Here is a 20,539-nt window from a genome sequence, read left to right on the forward strand (position 1 = left end):
GTCTTGTTCCCTTTTCTCTGTTACCAGTTTTAAAAATCAATCCATCTTAGTCTGCAATCTTAAATGCATTCACAAGCCCCACTGAGACTAAGCCCCACTGAGCACCATGGGGCTGGCTTCTGAATAAGCATACTGTATGAAGGATCACACTGGGGCTGCAACCTGTGCCACTGGGAAAGTTCACCCAGTGGCTGATTCTTGAGCTGATTTCTTCATCTCTGAAATGAGACAGTCAATTCCAGCAGTCTCCAGCATTTTCATACAGGGGACTCACTCAGACATGCATTTGGGGGCCCATCTCTTAATTTTTCTAACCAATTCAATTGAATATAAGTTTATTGTTCTAGCCAAAGGCCATGAGAAACCTGCAGCAACAGTACTAATAAACAATACAGACCATATTTACACCAATCAAATAAGCCAACATCCATGATGTAAGAGAGAGGGTGATTTAAAACTAAACCTGTGAAGCACCACAATAATTCATAGTGATTTTATCTAACTCTTTCCCTGATTTTTTTTGTGTTGTTTTTTTTGCAGCCAGTGCTGCACTCTGTATTAGAAAGCTATTGTCATTCAAAGGAAACCAAGCAGTTTATGCTGGGTTTCACCTGCTTGCTTTTGTGAATAATGTTTTCAGAAAGTGATCTCTTGGATCTCTATTTGAGGAGCAGGCTAACAGATAACGAGTGATGTCTTCCACCTGAGGTTGACCACAAACACCACCTTGCGGGACCTTGTTGCAGTAGCTGTCCAAGTCCATGGTGGTCATCCCTTTGAAATGCAGCTCTGTAAAGGCATTTCTTAAGGAAGCTGGTGGGCTTGATCAGATAACTAGCCAAAAAACGCTCTGTTCTTGGGAGTGGATACTAAGGGGGAAATTCAGTATTTCTAATAAGTTGCAGGTCCCTTCTGGATTCTATCCAGAAGAGCCAATCCCTTAGCTGACATGTATTCAAGGTAAATGTAGAGTTCAGTTCTGGAAAATAATCATAGTCTAAAATATCTTGAAAAGCTGCTTTTCAGCACTGGTTCTCACCCAATTCCCTATAGCACAGCACAGGAAAACACTCAATTGGCATAACAGCAATTCTTCTAATATACTATGACTGCTATCAGTTCTTGCCTTAATTGTTGGCCACCTGGAGTAAGCACTTTGCTATCAAATTTCTTTTGGACAGCTTCAATCAGCTGCCCTCCCTTGTTGTAATAGAACTTCATCAATGCTCCTGTTTTCTGTGTTTTGACTTTCACTGCCTCCATACAACCTTTCCAAGAGAGGGTTTCACTAAAGAGCACACACAGATATCTAAATGAATGAGTTTGTTTTGCAGCTTGCTGATCTAAGCACCATTTATACTTAGGACTGTGCCTGCCAAAAGTCATAATCTTGGTCCTAGAGTAATTTATAGATAGGCTTTCCTGTTTACAGTATGTGCTGAACACTTCCAAGAGATTTTTGAGATCCAATCGCGAAAGAGAGAAGAGCAACGCATCATCTGCATGCATCAAGATTGAGATCTCTCTGTTCCTAATTACTGGAGAGGGGGAGCTTGCATTGCCTAAATATGGCACCAAGTCATTAATATATAAAGGTTAAAAAGAGTGGGAGCCAGAATGCAACCTTTGAAAGGCCTCAGCCACACCAACATTTAAACATACACTGACCCTCATTTCAGTATTGCTGTATAGTTATTAGATCAATAGCAGAAATCTGCAGTCAATATTGGCAAATGTCTGCAATTGCCAGTCAAAACAGTCTGTTTTGATTAATAGAGGCAAACACAGAAAGATAAAAAAAGGCTACATAAAGGTTCTTCTTAATGTTTTTAGTCTATTTCCCTATACTATAGTTCAGAATTTGATCAAATTTGATCAATGTTACTGTGTCCTTTTCTGAACCTCGCTTGTTTTCATGAATAACATTATTTTGCCACCAGTCTGATAACTTTTGAAGGAGATACCAGACATATAGTTTTGAAGACATGTCTAACAAGCTAAGTAACCAATAGTTTTTGCCAGTGTTGTATATAAGCCAGCCATGGTAGGGATCCACTGTTATATGTATTCCTTACAGAGGAAGCTGTAAAGGTAAAGGGACCCCTGACCATTAGGTCCAGTCGTGGCTGACTCTGGGGTTGCGGCGCTCATCTCGCTTTATTGGCCGAGCGAGCTGGCGTACAGCTTCGGGTCATGTGGACAGCATGACTAAGCCGCTTCTGGCAAACCAGAGCAGCACATGGAAACGCCGTTTACCTTCCCGCCAGAGTGGTACCTATTTATCTACTTGCACTTTGACATCCTTTTGAACTTCTAGGTTGGCAGGAGCAGGGACCGAGCAACAGGAGCTCAGCCCGTCACGGGGATTTGAACCTCCAACCTTCTGATCGGCAAGTCCTAGGCTCTGTGGTTTAACCAACAGCGCCACCCGCATCCCCAGAGGAAGCCTTATTTTATAGTAAATAAGTGCCATAAACTCATTACAGGAGACTGGTTGCCATTCAGGCAGGTTGATCAATATACTGTTGTTGATACAAGCAGTTGCCCAAATTGAGCACCAAATATATTGGATAAATATTTAACCGAATCAGAGGCAGGAACTGAGGTTTCCTGTGATGATTTTCTTTTCTTTTTTTATATACATTTTTATTGATTTTTTAACATATCAGTTCCAACAGTCATACAACATATCTTCACATCTTATACAGTATTTTTTTACTTCTGTCAACACCTCTAATGATTTTCTGTTCTTTATCACTTATTCTGCATTTCTTAATTTCCTATTACAATTAATTGTCCTTAACTAATACAGTGGTACCTCGGGTTACATACGCTTCAGGTTACATACGCTTCAGGTTACAGACTCCGTTAACCCAGAAATAGTGCTTCAGGTAAGGACTTTACTTCAGGATGAGAACAGAAATCGTGCTCCAGCGGCGCGGTGGCAGCAGGAGTCCCCATTAGCTTAAGTGGTGCTTCAGGTTAAGAACAGTTTCAGGTTTAATTAGGAAAGCACTTTTTAATGTTTGGTCTAGATATCAGGATCTTTTGATAAGAAAAACACCAAAATGGATTTCACCAACTGAAGCGCAGACACAAAAAAAGCTTAATATGGAAAGTAAGTGGTTGAGATACTCAGATTTATTGGTTGAAGATGGGGAGGGATTTATGTTAAAATCATTTGAACAAATCAAAGATAAAGTAAATTGGCTCCAATATTACCAAATTAATGAATTATTTAAGATTGATAAGAAAAAAAGGTTTTGCAATTGAAAAAACCAAACTGGAAACGGAGTTGTTAGATACTAATGTTAAAAATCTGTCTAAAATGTATAGTTTGTTATTGGAGTAGCATACAAAAGATGAGCAAGTAAAATCGGTTATGATTGATTGGGCACAAGATGTGGGACATAATATAATGATGGAGGACTGGGAGAGACTTTGGAAGAAAGGGGTTAAGTTTACTGCATGTACAATGTTAAAGGAAAATGTTATGAAAATGATGTATAGATGGTACTTAACCCCTGTTAAACTGGCGAAGATCTACCACAATTGTGATAATTTATGCTGGAAATGTAAAGAAAAGGAAGGTATTTTCTATCATATGTGGTGGACTTGCTCCAAGGTAAAAGACTTCTGGGGAAAAATTTATAATGAATTAAAAAAAAATGATGAAATATACATTTATGAAGAAACCAGAAGCCTTTCTCCTTGGAATAATAGGTTCTGAACTGCCCAAAAAAGATGTAAAAGTATTTTTGTATGCCACAACTGCTGCACGGATTTTATTAGCCAAAAAATGGAAAGCACAAGAACTACCAACGGTAGAAGAATGGCAGATGAAGATGATGGGAGTTTATGGAGCTGGCTGACCTCACCGGGAGAATCTGCGACCAGAAAGAAGAGGAACACCAAGAAGACTGGAATAAATTTAAAGACTATTTGAATAAATATTGTAATATTAAAGATATGTAACCACCTGAAAGAAACAATTAGGCCTAGGATTAAAATGGAATTAAATTTATAAATAAGAAAATGTACGATAAGGAAAGCTATGTAATATGATCAGGGCTGTGATATGGTCTTTTGAAACTCTGATATTGGAAACTGCTACATATAATTACTAAGAAATTCGGATGGAAGAAATTCGAGGAAGTCAAATACTATGTTTATGAAGATGGATGGTACTTAATTTTAATTAATTAAGTGGTAATACGTTGTATGTATCTTTTTTCTTTTTTCTCTTTTTTCCTATTTTTTGTTTGTCTTTCAGATAATTCATATATTTACTCCAGTGTTCTAAGAATCTCTGATCCTGCAGGTTTTGAATCCTTCCTGTTAATTTATCTAGTTCTATAGAACTAGATGTGATGATCTCATTTCATTGAAATCCCAGGACACCAGTTCCCAGAATTTGTTTTCTCTCTGCTCCATTACTGCTAGTTCCAATTCCTGCCACTTAGTTTTTGTATTTTCAGCTTAATTGTTTTTGAGCAGACTCTTCTATTCCAACCTACATTTGATGGATTCACTGTGAGACCATTTCAGTCTTTTTACGCTCACAGATTCGGTTGTATGTATGCATTTTATTAGAGCACACAGGGTCATTGATATTGGAATGTGGTCACTTTCTGGTCATTGTAACCCTTCAAAAGTGTTCACAAAAGTGACCACGGAATTTTATTCCAATACATGACTATGGCAGTGAGACTTTTATACACACAAAGATGGAAAGATTCATCTTTACCAACAATGGAAGAATGGTTGTTAATAATAGCTGAGATGACCTCATGAGAAGAGAAGACTCCCTGGAAAAGACCCTGATGTTGGGAAAGATGGAGGGCACAAGGAGAAGGGGACGACAGAGGACAAGATGGTTGGAGAGTGTTCTCAAAGCCACAAACATGAGTCTGACCAAACTGCAGGAGGCAGTGGAAGACAGGAGGGCCTGGCGTGCTCTGGTCCATGGGGTCACGAAGAGTCGGACACAACTAAACGACTAAACAACAACAACATAGCTGAGATGGCAAAATTGACATGTTTAATCAAAGACACAGTTGCTGTTTACTAAAGGTTGGAAACTTCTTATAGACTTCTTGCATGAAAAAGAAAATGAAGTAATGGTAGTTGGGTTTGAAGACTGAAGATAATGTTGGGTTATAGAAAATGGTTTTGTTAGGTGTAATACTGGAGTGGTGAATTGAATAATGTTTACAAATAGTCGATAGATGAGGAATCAGAAGTTACTGATTTTCCTTTCTTTTTCCAATCATCTCTTCTTTCTCTCTTTCTCTTCATTTCTCTATTTTCCTTTTATTACTTTTTTGTTGTTGCAGTTTGTGCTTTTACCTAGGTTAACTTTTTACTTTTGACAAAAAATATAATTAATAATAATTTTTCTATAGTTTTTTCTAAATTCCAATAAAATCTATTTTTTAAAAAAGTGTTCACAAAAGTGAATAATGAATGAGAGATTATAATGCAGTTAATAGCACTTCTACTGCATTTGTTCATGGGAGTCTACAGGACTCCCATGAAGGATATATTCCTTTACAAATTCCAACAATTTCAGGCCCTGTGCATTATATTTCTTGTCCAAAGAACAAAGAGAGGTTAGGAAAATATCTTCCAAATCTAAGCTTAAAGGTAGCAAGAGACCCTCTGGCAGTTGCTTAACAGCTGGCTGACTAGAAGAGTTATAATCCTGTAAATTGGCGTAAATTGGCGGCAGGCGAGCAAGCATTTTACAAACAGGGAGCCATTGAAGAAAATGCCCATTCTCTCATTGAGGAGCCACATGAAGAAGGGATTCAGAGCAGAGCCGTCTTTCCCATAGGGCTTAGTGGGGTGTGTCGCACCAGGGTGCCAGCCTCTCAGGGGCGCCCCAGCAAGTGGAGCAGCAGCGCGGCTTTGCTGGTGGCCTTCCCTTTCCCTGCACACCCACCAGCTGCGCCCCACCAACCATAAGGCTGGTGGGCTTGCAGCTTCCCTCCCAAGCCTCTGCGGGGATCGCCCTCCTTCTGAGGAAGCTTGGGAGGGGTGCAACTTCACTCCCAAGCCTCCCGCAGCGGCATGGAGGAGAGTTGTGCCGCCCCCTGCTCCGATGGCTGGCAGTGCTCAACTACGGCCACCCCAACACTACCCATGGTAATTTGGGGGCGCTGGGCAGATATTTGCACCCTGGCACCGCATCTGCTAAAGACGGCCCTGCTTCCTGAATCAGCAGCTTTCTGCTGGTTGAAAGATTGGCTGCTTCTTGAGAACACAGACATTTTGGATTTAGAAGGTTTTAACAATGTTTTTGGGTGGCATACTTGTGGTACGCAGTGGCGTAGCGTGGGGGTGCAGGGGGGGCCGGCTGCACCGGGTGCAACATCTGGGGGTTAGGGTTAGGGGGCGCAAATCGAGGGGTTAGGGGGCGCAAATTACTTGCCTTGCCCCGGGTGCTGACAACCCACGCTACGCCACTGGTGGTACGACAAGGTTAAAGCACATAAAGCATTTAAAAACCATATTGTCAGGAAAGCATTGTTTAACGTCTGGACAAGATATAAAGACTTACTTGAAAACAAAACCCCAAGGTGGTTGTCACCGATGGAGGGAAAGGCCCAGAAATAGCTCAATATGGAGGCCAAGTGGCCGAAATATTGGGAAATTTTGGAGCAGGAAGGAGACAAATTGAAATTGCAGAGTTTTGAGAAACTAAAAGATAAAGTGCGAGACTGGCTTCACTATTACCAGATAAGAGAGGCCTACAATTCAGACAAAAAATTGGCTTCCAGGTGGAAAAATCAAAGTTGGAAACAGAACTGTTAGATCCTAAAACAAAGATACTGTCAAGAATGTATAACTTGCTGTTAAAATGGAACACTCAGGACGAGACGGTTAAATCTGCTATGATTAAATGGGCACAGGACGTTGAACATAACATCATGTTTGCTGACTGGGAACAGTTGTGGACCACAGGTATAAAATTTACGGCATGTAATGCCCTAAGAGAGAATATTATGAAAATGATTTATAGGTGGTACATGACACCAGTCAAGCTTGTAAAAATCTATCACTTGCCCGATAATAAATGTTGGAAATGTAAAGAAACTGAAGGTACATTCTTTCACCTTTGGTGGACGTGCCCAAGGATTAAGGCTTTCTGGGAAATGATCTATAACGAAATGAAAAAGGTATTTAAATATACTTTCCTGAAGAAACCAGAGGCCTTTCTTCTGGGCATCATCGGCCAATTGGTGCCAAAGAAGGATAGAACTTTTTTTATGTATGCTACAACAGCAGCAAGAATACTAATTGAAAAGTATTGGAAGACACAAGATTTACCCACTCTGGAAGAATGGCAGATGAAGATGATGGACTATATGGAATTGGCAGAAATGACTGGCAGAATCTGAGACCAGGGAGAAGAAACGGTGGAAGAAGACTGGAAGAAATTTAAAGACTATTTGCAGAAATACTGTAAAATTAATGAATGTTAAAATGATGTTGGACTGAAAATAAGTGGTTTTGGTATTAAGGCTAATAAGAATATGTAAATATAGATAGTTATATGGATGAAAATATATAGTTATAATAGGTTAAGTATACAGAGTAAAGATAAATGAAAGAGGGTAAGGATTTGCTGAAAGGACTTTGTAAACGGGAATACAAAAAGGGGAGGTGTGAGGAGGTCAAGGAAATAAGCAAATGAACATAAAAACATTGAAAAATGGATTATTTCTTTTCTAAAATATTTTTTCCCTTTTTTATTTTTTCAACTACCTGGGTTTTTTTGTATTTTGCATGTGTAATTGTTGGTTTATTTTTAATTTTTAAAACCTATGTTTAGTGTAAAATCTCAATAAATATTTTAATAATAATAATAAAAAGACGGCCCTGCTTCAGAGAATGATCTTAGGGTCCAGGTAGGCAGGGGTGTAGTGGGGGGGGGCACTACCCCTGGCACATTTTTGAGAGGGAGTGCGACCAGGCACCTGGCTCCTCGTTCCCAGCAGCAGGGCGTACACGCCGCTGCTGCAAGTTGGTTCATATAGAGAGCGGCAGTGCTGGAGGTATTGTGGTCCTGAGCCATTTAAGGCTTTATAGGTCAATACCAGCACTTTGAGTTGGGCCTGGGAACCAATTAGCAGTCAGTACAATTGGGCCGGCATCGGGGTTATATGCTCGAGCCATTCTGCCCTGGCGAGCGGCCACTGAGTTCTGCTCCAGCTGAAGTTTCCGAACCATCTTCAGAGGCAGTCTTACATAAAGCATTGCAGTAATCTAATTTAGGAGTTACCAGAGCATAGATGAACGTAGACTATCCCTGTCCAGGTAAGGGTGCACCTGCGCCACCTGCAGAAGCTGATGGAAAGCAGGCCACGTTGCTGAGGCCACCTGAGAGCCAGGAGTACCATGGGCACAGCCAGGATTTTTTTTGGAGGGGGCAGGCCTTTTGTTGTGGGGGGGGGCAGAACCTCAGTTTGCTATGGCTACGTCCATGAGTACCACCGCTAAGCGACATACCTGCTCCTTCAGACGGAGTGTAACGCCATCGAGAGCAGGCCAGCTCACAGCCTATCCAGATGCAACCAAACGCCTATGCACGCATCCTTGCCTTCTCTTAGCAGCACCAGCAACACACCCACCTAGCCTCTGGCTTCCCTAGACGCTGCAATAGTTTGCCTCCCCCACCCCCCGGCGCGTCCCGCTCTGTCTGCCCTCCCACCCTCGGGGGATTCCACCAAGGACCAGGCGCTGTTCCAGCGCCATCTGCTCGACGGCGCGCGCGCTGCGCAGCCTCCTGCCTCCAGTCCCCGGGCGGAGGAGCGGCCGCCCATCGCCGCAGCAAGTAGACCCGGTTGGAGGAGGAAGAAGGCGGGAGGCAGCGGCTGGCTGGCTGGACGGACTGACGGACCCACGAACAGGTTGGCTGTTGCTTGTCGCCGGCGCCTGCCCAGCTCAGAGACACTGCCATCGCCATGAGCGAAACAGCCGACGCCCGCGACTACGTCTCCCACCGGGAGATCCCGCAGCTTTTTGAGGTGAGCCAGCCACTGGGATCGCCTGTGCGCTCCTTCTTTGCTGGTCTCCTTTCGGGGTAGCGTTCCCGGGGTAGCCGTGCCACCTGTTTGCCATGTGTGCGGTCGCAGCTGAAGAAGAGCGCGTCCGCCACCTCCTCCTCTGAGCACGCACAAAACGCCCCTTTGCCTCGTGGTCGGGGCAGGAGGGAGGCGGGCGGGCAGCTCTCCCGGTTCTCCGCTGATTTGAACACCAGGGCTGGGTCCCCTGGAGTCTGGCCACAAAAGGCAGACCTGTCGGGGGGCTCAACTGAGGGAGGTGTTCAGAAAGGCTTGTTTCCACACCCTGACAAATGATAGCCCCCAAATTAAGTCCGCGCTGGTGAGTTAAAAATTGCGTGGGAAGATGCCCCGTAAGTATGTCCAGAGCAACTATGCCTCATGTTAGCCTTCCCCCCTGTTTTGTAATGGGCTCATATCTGGGAAAGCAGAGTTCAAATCTTTGCTTGGCCAGCCATGAAACTTCCCGAGTGACCTTTTGCCAGACACAGCCTCTCAGCCTAACTTACCTACCCCACAGAATAGCTGTCAACTTTCCCCTTTTCTTGCGAGGAATCCTATTCGGAATAAGGGGATTTCCCTTAGAGAAAGGGAAACGTTGACAGCTATGCCCCACAGGGAGGTTGTTGTGACAATAAAATGGGGAGGTTGGTAACCACGTAAACCACCCTGAGGTCCTGGGAGGGGGTGGGGGATATAAATGTAATAAATAAAAAGACCCAGGAGTGATGTGTCCCAAGTATTAATATGAAGAACAAGCAAGTATCTAAGCATGTGCCAAGTGCTAACGCTCCACCATGCATTTGAGGTTACAACAGAAGGCTTCTGGGTCAAGAGAACCTAGTATGAGTCACCTCTGAGAAATCATTGAGCAGCATGGAAAATTCCCTTTGGCAGAGGAGAGTGAGGGATAATGCCCCGCCCCCTATGCCCTCAGGTGTTTGTTTCTTGACCACCTTTGCATGGAGAAGAAATGTGCCTGCTTGATGCCTCGACAGCTTAGCAACTAGCTGGCATTAACCTGTATTGATTGCTAAATGAATTGACTCAATTATTGCCCTCTTGAAAGGGAGCCTGTGTGATCAAGCTGTTAAGCTGCCATTATTGTGAGACCCAGGGAGCTGTTTTTAATAAACAAGACACAAATCAACGTCCAGAGCGAAGTTGGGAGGAACTTTCTCCATATGGCTGGTTTTGCATTTGGCTCCTGGTCACAGTCAATCATTGGAGGTCCCTGCGGAGCCAGTAATTAAAGAGGAAATGTGAGGCTCCAATTCAAAACACAATTCCCAGGGGTGTAAACACAGCTGAGGAACTTACAGAATGCTTTTCTTATACAGTGGTACCTTGGATTACATACGCTTCAGGTTACATACGCTTCAGGTTACATACGCTTCAGGTTACAGACTCCGCTAACTCAGAAATAGTACCTCGGGTTAAGAACTTTGCTACAGGATGAGAACAGAAATTGTGCTCCGGCGGCGCGGCAGCAGCAGGAGGCCCCGTTAGCTAAAGTGGTGCTTCAGGTTAAGAATAGTTTCAGGTTAAGAATGGACCTCCAGAACGAATTAAGTACTTAACCCGAGGTACCACTGTATGTGTTGACTTGCACAAGTGCTGGTGCCCCATAAAAAAAATTCCCATAGCATTTAATAGGGAAGACATTAGCTTTGCATGCAGGAGGTCCAAAGTTCAACCCCCGGCATCTCCAGGTAGGGCAGGGGAAAACCTTTGTCTAAAGTCCTATTGACTTCAAAGGGGCTTACTCTCAGGTATAGGACTGCAGTCTTGGTTACTGTGGCTAGCAGCCACTGACAAACCCCATTCTTCAAATGTGTCAAATCCCCTTGTGAAGCCGCAAGCCAATTCACACCCTGGGGCAACAGATTTTATAATGCAGGATTGGTGCCAACATATTGCTCTGCTTTCCTTTGAACCACCTTAGTGAAGCCAAGAGGGAGGTCTTGCCAACTGGGCAGCCTAAGTCCAGGCACACTGCCCAGCGAGGCCACTTTAGCACTGCCAACACAGTGGCTTGACTTCACTTGGAGACACACTCCATTGTCTCTCAAGACAGACGGATGACAACAACAGCAACAACAACAACGGGGAACTTTTTTTAAAATCTGAGGACCTTGTTGTCTTCTTCTGATGGGTAGAGGGCACAGGCCAGTGGTGGCAGGGCCAGAGACAAGAGCTGGCAGAGCAAGGAATGTAAATATTACCTTAGTCTGCTAGGCTACTTTTCACAGCCTCTCACAGCCAGGGGGGCATAGGAAGGGGTGTGGGGTGTGTGGCCCACCCCGGGTGTCACACCATTGGGGGGCACTTACCGCAAGGCCTGACATGCAGCACGCCCGAGCCACACATCTCTCCTGGGAGTGACACAGAGGCTCGGGCCCCCATGGTGCCCAAAACGGCAGCGTGAGGCTTGCATCTGCCAGGCAGACTCTGTGGGCGGATCCCCGCCACGTCCCCATGTGCGGATCGCCGTGGCAGCCCCCCAAATGGATTGCCACCATGCCCCCTAAACAGATTGCCGCTGCGCCCCCCCCCCCCCCGGGCAGATCACCACCATGCCCCTGTGCACAGATCACCCCCTTGCCCCCCCGCCATGGGCAGATCGCCCCACCCCTGCCACTCTGGGTGCTAGAGCAGCTAGCTACGCCCCTGCTCACAGCACTCTGCTCTGCCATACATCCAGGCAAGCATTCAACAACACCTAAAGAGGGAGCAGTCATGAGTACAGCTGGGGAGAGGCATGGGGAATATCTCAAGGGTCAAACAAAAAGACTTTGGCCCCTGGACCTCAGGTCCCTCCCCCCATGCCCCTGTTATAATGGATGATATGATTATGTATCCCCCTTTCCATTGTTCTGTAGTAATTCAAGGTGTGTTTACAGCATTGTAGCATCCCAACACAGTAACTGTCTCCATGGCTAAGCCCTGGATTCCGCTGTCCCAGACACACCTCTTACCAGGGCATACAAAGTGAGGGACAGGACTATTTTATTCTGAGGCAGGGGTGAGGAAGCTTTTTTCTGTAGAGGCCCACATTCCCACCCACCCCTGCAGGGGTAAAACAGCAAAAGGAACCATAAGTTTTTGGCTCCATTCTTGTTTCCACATCAATTTTTTTTAATTTTTTTTTATAAGATATTTATTGCAATTTTCTTTAAACAACAAACAAGTCACCAAACATATAGAATACCGTCACCACAGAAAAGTCAGGATAAGATTAAGAAAAATAAACAAAGAGTAAAAGAAAGATAGGTATAAAATACAGTTGTTAAACAGTCATATCTTCATGATCTTAAGACTTCCTCGCATCTCCCTTCTCTGCGTTCTCAATCAGATAGTTATAGACAGCAATTTATTACCTTATTTCAATTCTTGACTTTTCTCAGTATTATGTCCCAAATTTTAAATAATTTTATCATAAGCTGAACTGCTTAATTTAAACATAATATTATTTCAAACTTCTTCATTCCAATATGTCACACCTATTTTCATATATCATAGAGCCAGATTACTGCTGCCCTGTTACTTTCAAACGTGCATTCTCCTAACATTCGTACAATTTATAGTGTTTTTGTAAATAGTCTTTAAATTTTTTCCAGTCCTCTTCCACCGTCTCTTCTCCCAGGTCTCGGATTCTGCCGGTCATTTCAGCCAGTTCCATGTAGTCTATCAGTTGCGTCTGCCATTCTTCCAGTGTGGGCCCACATCAATTAATTTGTGTCATTTAAATAAGCTACATACATTCATATTTCAATATGGCTTGGAACATGTACTTAAATGCAACTTCCGTCATTAATTATGGGTTGCAAAATGTATTTAAATGCATGTTAAATGCATTTAATGTGGGGCAGTGGTTAAGGGTGTCACACTAGGACCTGGGAGAGACCAGGGTTTGAAGCCCCACTTGGCCATGAAGCTCAATGGGTACAATCATGGGCAAGTCACTGCCTTTCAACCTAACCTACCTCAAAGGGTTGCTGTAGGGTTTAAATGAGGAGGGGGAGCACCATGTATACCACCTTGAGCCTATTGGAGAAAACATGGGACATAAATGCAATAAAATAATAATAACAAAAAATATTTTACCGTAAGGCATAGTTTTAATTTCAAGTTGGTTCAAGATGATAAACATCAGATATAGTAGAATCTTTGGTAATACAGCGCCCTGAGCAAGGACAAAATTTGGCACCCCCCCAAAAAAAAATTTCCTCCCCCCCCCAATAATTTCTTTTGGTACTGTTGCTTTTTTACTGGACATCCTTGGTAGGCACCCATATAAATAGAGGTATTATTATTATTATTATTATTATTATTATTATTATTATTATTATTACTAATAGTAGTATCACCATCATTTTGTGCCCCCTCAGCTTCACACCCTGTGCAGGAGAACCACCCACATCTCCCTAAATCCAGCGCTGATACAGTATAGGGTTATCAAGACAGCCACAGCAGAGAAAAAACACAACATGCATGGACCTAGACTGTGCCAGTTATTTATTTATTTATATTCCAGCCCATGCATTTCTAAATGTACTTTATCCTTAAAAAAGGGGGGGTATCTTGGTACCTCCCCCCCTTTTTTTGGAGCTGAAATCAGTATTGCAAAATCTGGAGAAGTGGAAAATCCAAAGGATAAGTATACTCTTCAATCTGTGAATTAGGCTGCAACCCGAACTCCATCTACGGATTTGTATGACTTTATGGAGTGGCAGGGCTGCTGCCACATCTGCAGACACATGGTGGCTGTGGCAGAAGTGGGGAAGCACAGGGACCGGGTCTTGATCAGGTGGGGCCAACTCAGGATCCGATGGATCCCCTTGGGGGCTTCCACTGGCCACTGCTGGTGAGAATCCTGCCTGTTTGGCATGCAGAAGGGGAACTCTGCACTCACTGTGGCCTCGCCCCATCAGTAGCAGCTAGTGGGAGGCCTGCTTAGCTGGCACAGCTGGAAGGGGGGACACTACAGGTGTGTTGGATTGCCCTGTTCATTTGGAACATGCGCATTGGGTCAGTTTGTTTACAAATGTATATGCAATTGTCCACTATTCCTACCTGCACACATGTTTTGGAATCATAAATCTACAGCCTTGATTTTTTTTAAAAAAAATTTTTTTTTTGAATGACCAGTTGCAACTCACTACAGTTCATTTCAAAGAATCACAACCTCCACAACTAATAGTAATAATAGTAATTATAATTATAATTATAATTATAATTATAATTATAATTATAATTATAATTATAATTATAATTATTATTATTATTATTATTATTATTATTATTATTATTATTATTATTAATACCCCGCCCATCCGGCTGGGCTTCCCCAGCCACTCTGGGCAGCTTTCAACAAAATATTAAAATACAGTAATGCATCAAACATTAAAGTCTTCCCTAAACAGGGCTGCCTTCAGATGTCGTCTAAAAGTCTGGTAGCTGTTGTTCTCTTTGACATCTGATGGGAGGGCGTTCCACAGGGCGGGTGCCACTACCGAGAAGGCCCTCTGCCTGGTTCTCTGCAACCTCACTTCTCACAGTGAGGGAACTGCCAGAAGGCCCTCAGTGTCCAGGCTGAATGGTGTGGGTGGAGACGCTCCTTCAGATATACTGGACCGAGGCCGTTTAGGGCTTTATCCGTTGTTGCAATGCAATGCAGAAGACATCTAATTAAAGAGCATCAGAAAACATTGTCCTTCCCACTTTTGCCCCCTACTGGCATGTGGCCTTTGGAAGGTTGCGTGGAAGGGAACGTCAGCATGGCGCTCTCTGAGTGTGGTTGGACTCCAGCTCCTGTCAGCCCCAGCTACTATGGCCAGAGGTCAGGAATGGTGGGAGCTGGAAGCCTGTAGCATCTGGAGGGTACCAGGTTAAGATGCCCTGATGGACACCATTCTGAGCTCACGGTGGGGTCAGAGGCACAAGTGGGAGGAGCAATGGAGGTGACCCTTATGGCAGAGCCTCCATTCCAGCTACACTAAAGTTAGAATCATACAATTGTAGAGTTGGAAGGGACCATGAGGGTCATCTAGTCCAACCCCTTGTAACGCAGGAATCTTTTGCCCAGCGTGGGGCTCAAACCCACAACCCTGAGATTGTGCGTCTCAGGTTGTGCCAACTGAGCTACCAGCTCAGAGGTTCTGCACACACCTCTCTCCACCCAGAAAAGCCTAGAGGCATTACCACAATTCATGGACAATTTCCAGCCGGACAAAAGCACTTGAGGAGAGCGCCAATGAGAAGGGTGGCCTGGGGAGAGTTCTGAGAGCCACGCAGAGACCTCTGGAGGGCCACATCTGGGCTCAGAGAAGTCTCTGTTCCTGGTGCTCATGAATATCCAAACAAGCTGACAGTTTTCTGTAGAAAATTAGTTGCTCCTGGTGACAGCAGTCACGAAATTAAAAGACGCCTGCTCCTTGGGAGAAAGGCAATGGCAAACCTAGACAGCGTCTTAAAAAGCAGAGACATCACCTTGCCAACAAAGGTCCGCATAGTTAAAGCCATGGTTTTCCCAGTAGTGATGTATGGAAGTGAGAGCTGGATCATAAAGAAGGCTGATCGCTGAAGAATTGATGCTTTTGAATTATGGTTCTGGAGGAGACTCTTGAGAGCCCCATAGACTGCAAGAAGATCAAACGTATCCATTCTTCAGGAAATCAGCCCTGAGTGCTCACTGGAAGGACAGATCGTGAAGCTGAGGCTCCAATACTTTGGCCATCTCATGAGAAGAGAAGACTCCCTGGAAAAGACCCTGATGTTGGGAAAGATGGAGGGCGCAAGGAGAAGGGGACGACAGAGGACAAGATGGTTGGACCGTGTTCTTGAAGCTACCAGCATGTGTTTGACCAAACTGCGGGAGGCAATGGAAGACAGGAGTGCCTGGCGTGCTCTGGTCCATGGGGTCACGAAGAGTCGGACACGACTAAATGACTAAACAACAACAAGTTGCTCCTAGAGATAACAGACTTGAAAATAATCTATTCTCCTGTTTTTGCCCCCCCCCCCGAGTTTCCCGTTTCTATTGAGCCAAAATCTGTTGGTGTCACATTTGCAAATGATTCCCAACCCAATTTCAGCAGTTTTACAGTGGGGCGTCTCTTTTGGAACTCAAATATGTTGCAAAACATCCAGGGAGAATGTAATGCTCTTGCTTCCTCACCCACACACCCAGCTTCTGAGTGTTATTACTGTTAATGTTTGATTTCTGACTGCTACATAAAGGTTAGCCCAACCAGAAACTGATGAATGTAACAAGATTACATTTGGTACCACAGTGTTGGTGCTGACCTTTAAAGCCCTAAACGGCCTCGGCCCAATATACCTGAAGGAGCGCCTCCACCCCCATCGCTCAGCCTGGACACTGAGGTCCTCCTCAGAGGGTCCTCTGGTGGTTTCTTCACTGTGAGAAGCAAAGTTACAGGGAACCAGACAGAGGGCCTTCTCAGTAGTGGCACCCTCTCTGTAGAACACCCTCCCATCAGATGTCAAGGAGATAAAAAACTACACAACTTTTAGAAGACATCTGAAGGCAGCCCTGTATCAGGTAGTTTTATTATGTTTTTATTTTATTATGTTTTTATATCATGTGTTGGCAGACTAAGGCCCAGGGGCCGGATGCGGTCCAATCGCCTTCTAAATCTGGCCCGGGGACAGTCCAGGAATCAGCGTGTTTTTACATGAGTAGAATGTGTGCTTTTATTTAAAATGCACCTCTGGGTTATTTGTGGGGCATAGGAATTTGTTTAGTTTTTTCCCAATATATAGTCTGGGCCCCCATAATGTCTGAGGGACAGTGGACCAGCCCCCTGCTGAAAAAGTTTGCTGACCCCTGTGGAATCCCCTCCCCAAAGAGGTGCACCTGGTATCTTCATTGTTATCTTTCATCAGATGCTTTTTAAGGTTTAACATTTTACCATGTCTTTATGCATGCTGGAAGCTGTCCAGAGTGGCAACCCAGTCAGATGAGCAGGGTATAGAATAAGAATAAGAATAAGAATAAGAATAAGAATAAGAATAAGAATAAGAATAAGAATAAGAATAAGAATAAGAATAAGAATAAGAATAAGAATAATACTTAAGACACACCACTTTACCTAGGACAAGAGGAATATTGTCTTTTTATAATGTGACCTGCCCTAGACCCTAATGACAAATGGGTGGGTAAGTCGACTTCCTGGGAGGAAGTTTAGGTTGTGGGGACTAAGTCATTTAGAGCTTTAAACTTATGTGAGCACCTTGAACTGGGCCTGGAAATGAATTAGCAACCAGTGCTGCTGTTTTAGACCAGGGGTTTTGTGCGTTCTAAACAGAGTGAGTTGTAATTGTGACTTTCTCGTTTGCTTCATCTGCTTGAGCCAGGTGAATGTGATGTGGGAGTGACTGGGCAGCTAGTGCTACTAGCCCCTATGCCATAACTTTCTGCTATGACTTGGAGCTGGTGAGGTCAAAACATAGATCTGGGAAGAGCATTGAGACTTGGCCATGTACTCCCTCACACCTTCTGAAATACGGATAATTTTAACCTGTGCTTTCCTCCCCCACTTCTGCTTCTCCACAGAGCATGTTAACGGGCCTCATGTACTACCGACCAGAAGACCCGGTCAGTTATCTGGAGCACTGCTTGCAGAAAGTCCGGGAGCTGGGTGGACCCAAGATGGTGCAATGGGATACATTCATCACTCAGGAACGACGGGCCATGCACAGCGATGGCAGCAGTGGGCAAGGCAAGAAAACCTTCTTCTGCACAGGTTTGGATGCCCCCTCATTGAATGGCATGCTTAAGAGCTTAGGTCAGAAGTCACCAACCTTTTTAAATCTGTGGGCACATTTGAATTTTTGATGAGTGCTGTGGGTGCCACCTTGAATTGGTGTTTCTCTCCCCTTTCCCTGGATCCTCCAACTGAAGGGGAAGGAAGGAAGTGCAAGCGTGCTTTCTCTCTCTCAATCTCTCTTTGCTTCTCTAAAGCATCTAGCTAAAAGTCTGATCCAATAGGACTTACCGTATTTTTTGCTCTATAAGACGCACCAGACCACAAGACGCACCTAGTTTTTGGAGGAGGAAAACAAGAAAAAAATATTCTGAATCTCAGAAGCCAGAACAGCAAGAGGGATCGCTGCGCAGTGAAAGCAGCAATCCCTCTTGCTGTTCCGGCTTCTGGGATAGCTGCGCAGCCTGCATTCGCTCCATAAAACGCACACACATTTCCCCTTACTTTTTAGGAGGGAAAAAGTTGAGTCTTATAGAGCAAAAAATACAGTATCTGAGCCTTAAACAGGAACACAGGAAGCTGCCTTATACAGAGTTGGACCAATGGTCCATTTAGTATGCAGTGATGGGCAGTGGCTCTCCAGGATCTCAGAGGAGATCTTTCTCAACCCTACCTGGAAATGCCAGTGGGGAGTGAACCTGGGACTTTGTATGCAAAGCGTGTGTTCTACCACTGAGTTGTGGCCCTTTTCGTATAAAGTTGGAGGAAGTGGAAAAGAGCATCTCTTGCAACTTCATCCAACTTCAACAGTGGCTGGGGGTAGAATTCAGAGGCTCCATGGGCACCTGGGGAAGGCATCTCAAGGACACCATCGAACCCATGGATTCCATGTTGGCAACCCCTGTAATTTGCAATGACATTCTGATTTATTTTTATCCTTGCAGGACTAGGCTTGGCACCATACAACCAGTACCAGCACCTACCACCCATTGAAAGCCAGTTCTCCATTGAGAGTGACTCAGATATGACAGAATTCAGTGGCCTGATCCAAGAATATGATGTATTTGTCCCTGGTCAACCTCGTCCTAAGATCATATTTGTAATAGGTGAGAAGTTAACTGGGATGAGGAGGAATGGTTCTTCGGTGGGAAGAGGGGCAAATGCTTGCTTGGAGACTTGGGTAAATTCTTTTATCTACTTGCACTGGTGTTTTTTGAACTGCTACATTGGCAGAAAGTGGGACAGAGCAATGGGAGTTCACCACTGTCAAGTAGATTTGAACTGCCGACCTTCTGATTGGCAAGCCCAAGAGGCTCAGTGGTTTAGACCACAGTGCCACCTGTGTCCCTAATGGACTGTACCACCACAGGGTACAAGGAGAGGAGTGTGTATATATGTGTGCGTGTATGGTGGGAACAGTCATCAATATGCAGATGATGCCCAGCTCTACCTCTCTTTTAAATCGGAACCAGTGAGGGCAGTGAAGGTCCTGTGTGAGTGTCTGGAGGCAGTTGGAGGACGAAGGGTGTCTAACGGATTGAGGTTAAATCCTGACGAGACAGAAATACTGTTCTTGGGGGACAGGGGGCAGACTGGTGTGGAGGACTCCCTGGTCCTGAATGGGGTAACTGTGCCCCTGAAGGACCAGGTGAGCAGCCTGGGAGTCATTTTGGACTTGCAGCTGTTGATGGAGGCACAGGTCAATTCTGTGTCCAGGGCAGTTGTTTATCAGCTCCATCTGGTACGTAGGCTGAGACCCTACCTGCCCGCGGACTGTCTTGCCAGAGTGGTGCATGCTCTGGTTATCTCCCACTGATTTTACTTTCTGTATATTTATTTTTAGATCTCATGTGGATATGGTTCCATTTGGTTGTGTACTTTGTGGTTTTCTACTCCTTGCTCTACATGCATTGTTCAGCTGTCTTTTTGGATTGCAGGGGGCCCTGGGAGTGGGAAGGGAACTCAGAGCAATAGGATGGCCTCCCATTTTGGATTCACCTGCATCTCTGTTGGTGAGATCCTGCGCAAGCAGATGATTCATCATGCCAACAGCGACAGGAAGTGGGAGCTGATCGCCAAGATCATCGCCAATGGGGAGCTGGCCCCACCGGTAAGAATGATTGGCTTTCAGAATTTTAGCAACCAATGTTGTTTCAAGACTTTCAGAGGTGGATTCAAGTCACTGAAATGTATAGGATAAGCAGCTGACTAACAGGAAGACATACAAACTCACCGCAAGCAGATCAGGATGAATGCTCATCACTGTATAATTGCCCCACAAATCACAAATCAGAACTAACACTGAAGTCAAGACCAGACATAGTCTAGACTCAGTGTAAGCTTTCCACAAGCAAATTAGGATGGATCTTCTATAAGTTTTGGAAAGTGCTTTGTCCATCTGGTTGTCCATCTGTTCTTGAGATATCAATCACCAACTTGGCACGGGGATTCCTGAGCTGGGGGGCAGCAGTCTTCCTCGATGTTTAGATGCCAGCCACCATTTTGAACCAAGATGGTGGACCAAAATGTCTAAGTCCATTTTTGGCATAGGTTTGGCCATAGGCACCAAGTCCCAGGGCCCTGGGTGCCGTGGCTTCCACAAAGTGTGGCGTGGCCACGTGTGCATGCTGCGGGGCTTGGGCACACTACATCATCACGCCCCTGGCGTGTGTGCGCTACATCGCCATACCCATATGCTATGTGCATGAGTGACGTTGGCACACCGGGGGTGTGATGATGTAG

The 20,539-nt window shown here is 44.7% G+C and overlaps 1 protein-coding gene across 2 annotated transcripts in view; it reads left to right on the plus strand.

Annotated features, from left to right (window-relative positions):
• The first annotated feature begins 8,593 nt into the window (after positions 1–8,593).
• Positions 8,594–20,539, plus strand: part of AK1 (adenylate kinase 1) — a 57,771-nt gene continuing 45,825 nt past the window's right edge. The window contains exons 1-4 of one of the 2 annotated variants that reach the window (XM_083485915.1): positions 8,594–9,032; positions 17,647–17,836; positions 18,742–18,903; positions 19,735–19,907. In XM_083485915.1, coding sequence (XP_083342041.1) covers positions 8,970–9,032; positions 17,647–17,836; positions 18,742–18,903; positions 19,735–19,907 — 588 coding nt within the window. In that variant the 5' untranslated portion in view covers positions 8,594–8,969. The remainder of the gene's footprint in view (positions 9,033–17,646; positions 17,837–18,741; positions 18,904–19,734; positions 19,908–20,539) is intronic. The other variant, XM_083485916.1, reaches the window with a different exon arrangement.

Source organism: Podarcis liolepis (assembly GCF_965112155.1).
Source record: "Podarcis liolepis genome assembly, chromosome: Z".
Classification (NCBI taxonomy): Eukaryota; Metazoa; Chordata; class Lepidosauria; order Squamata; family Lacertidae; genus Podarcis; species Podarcis liolepis.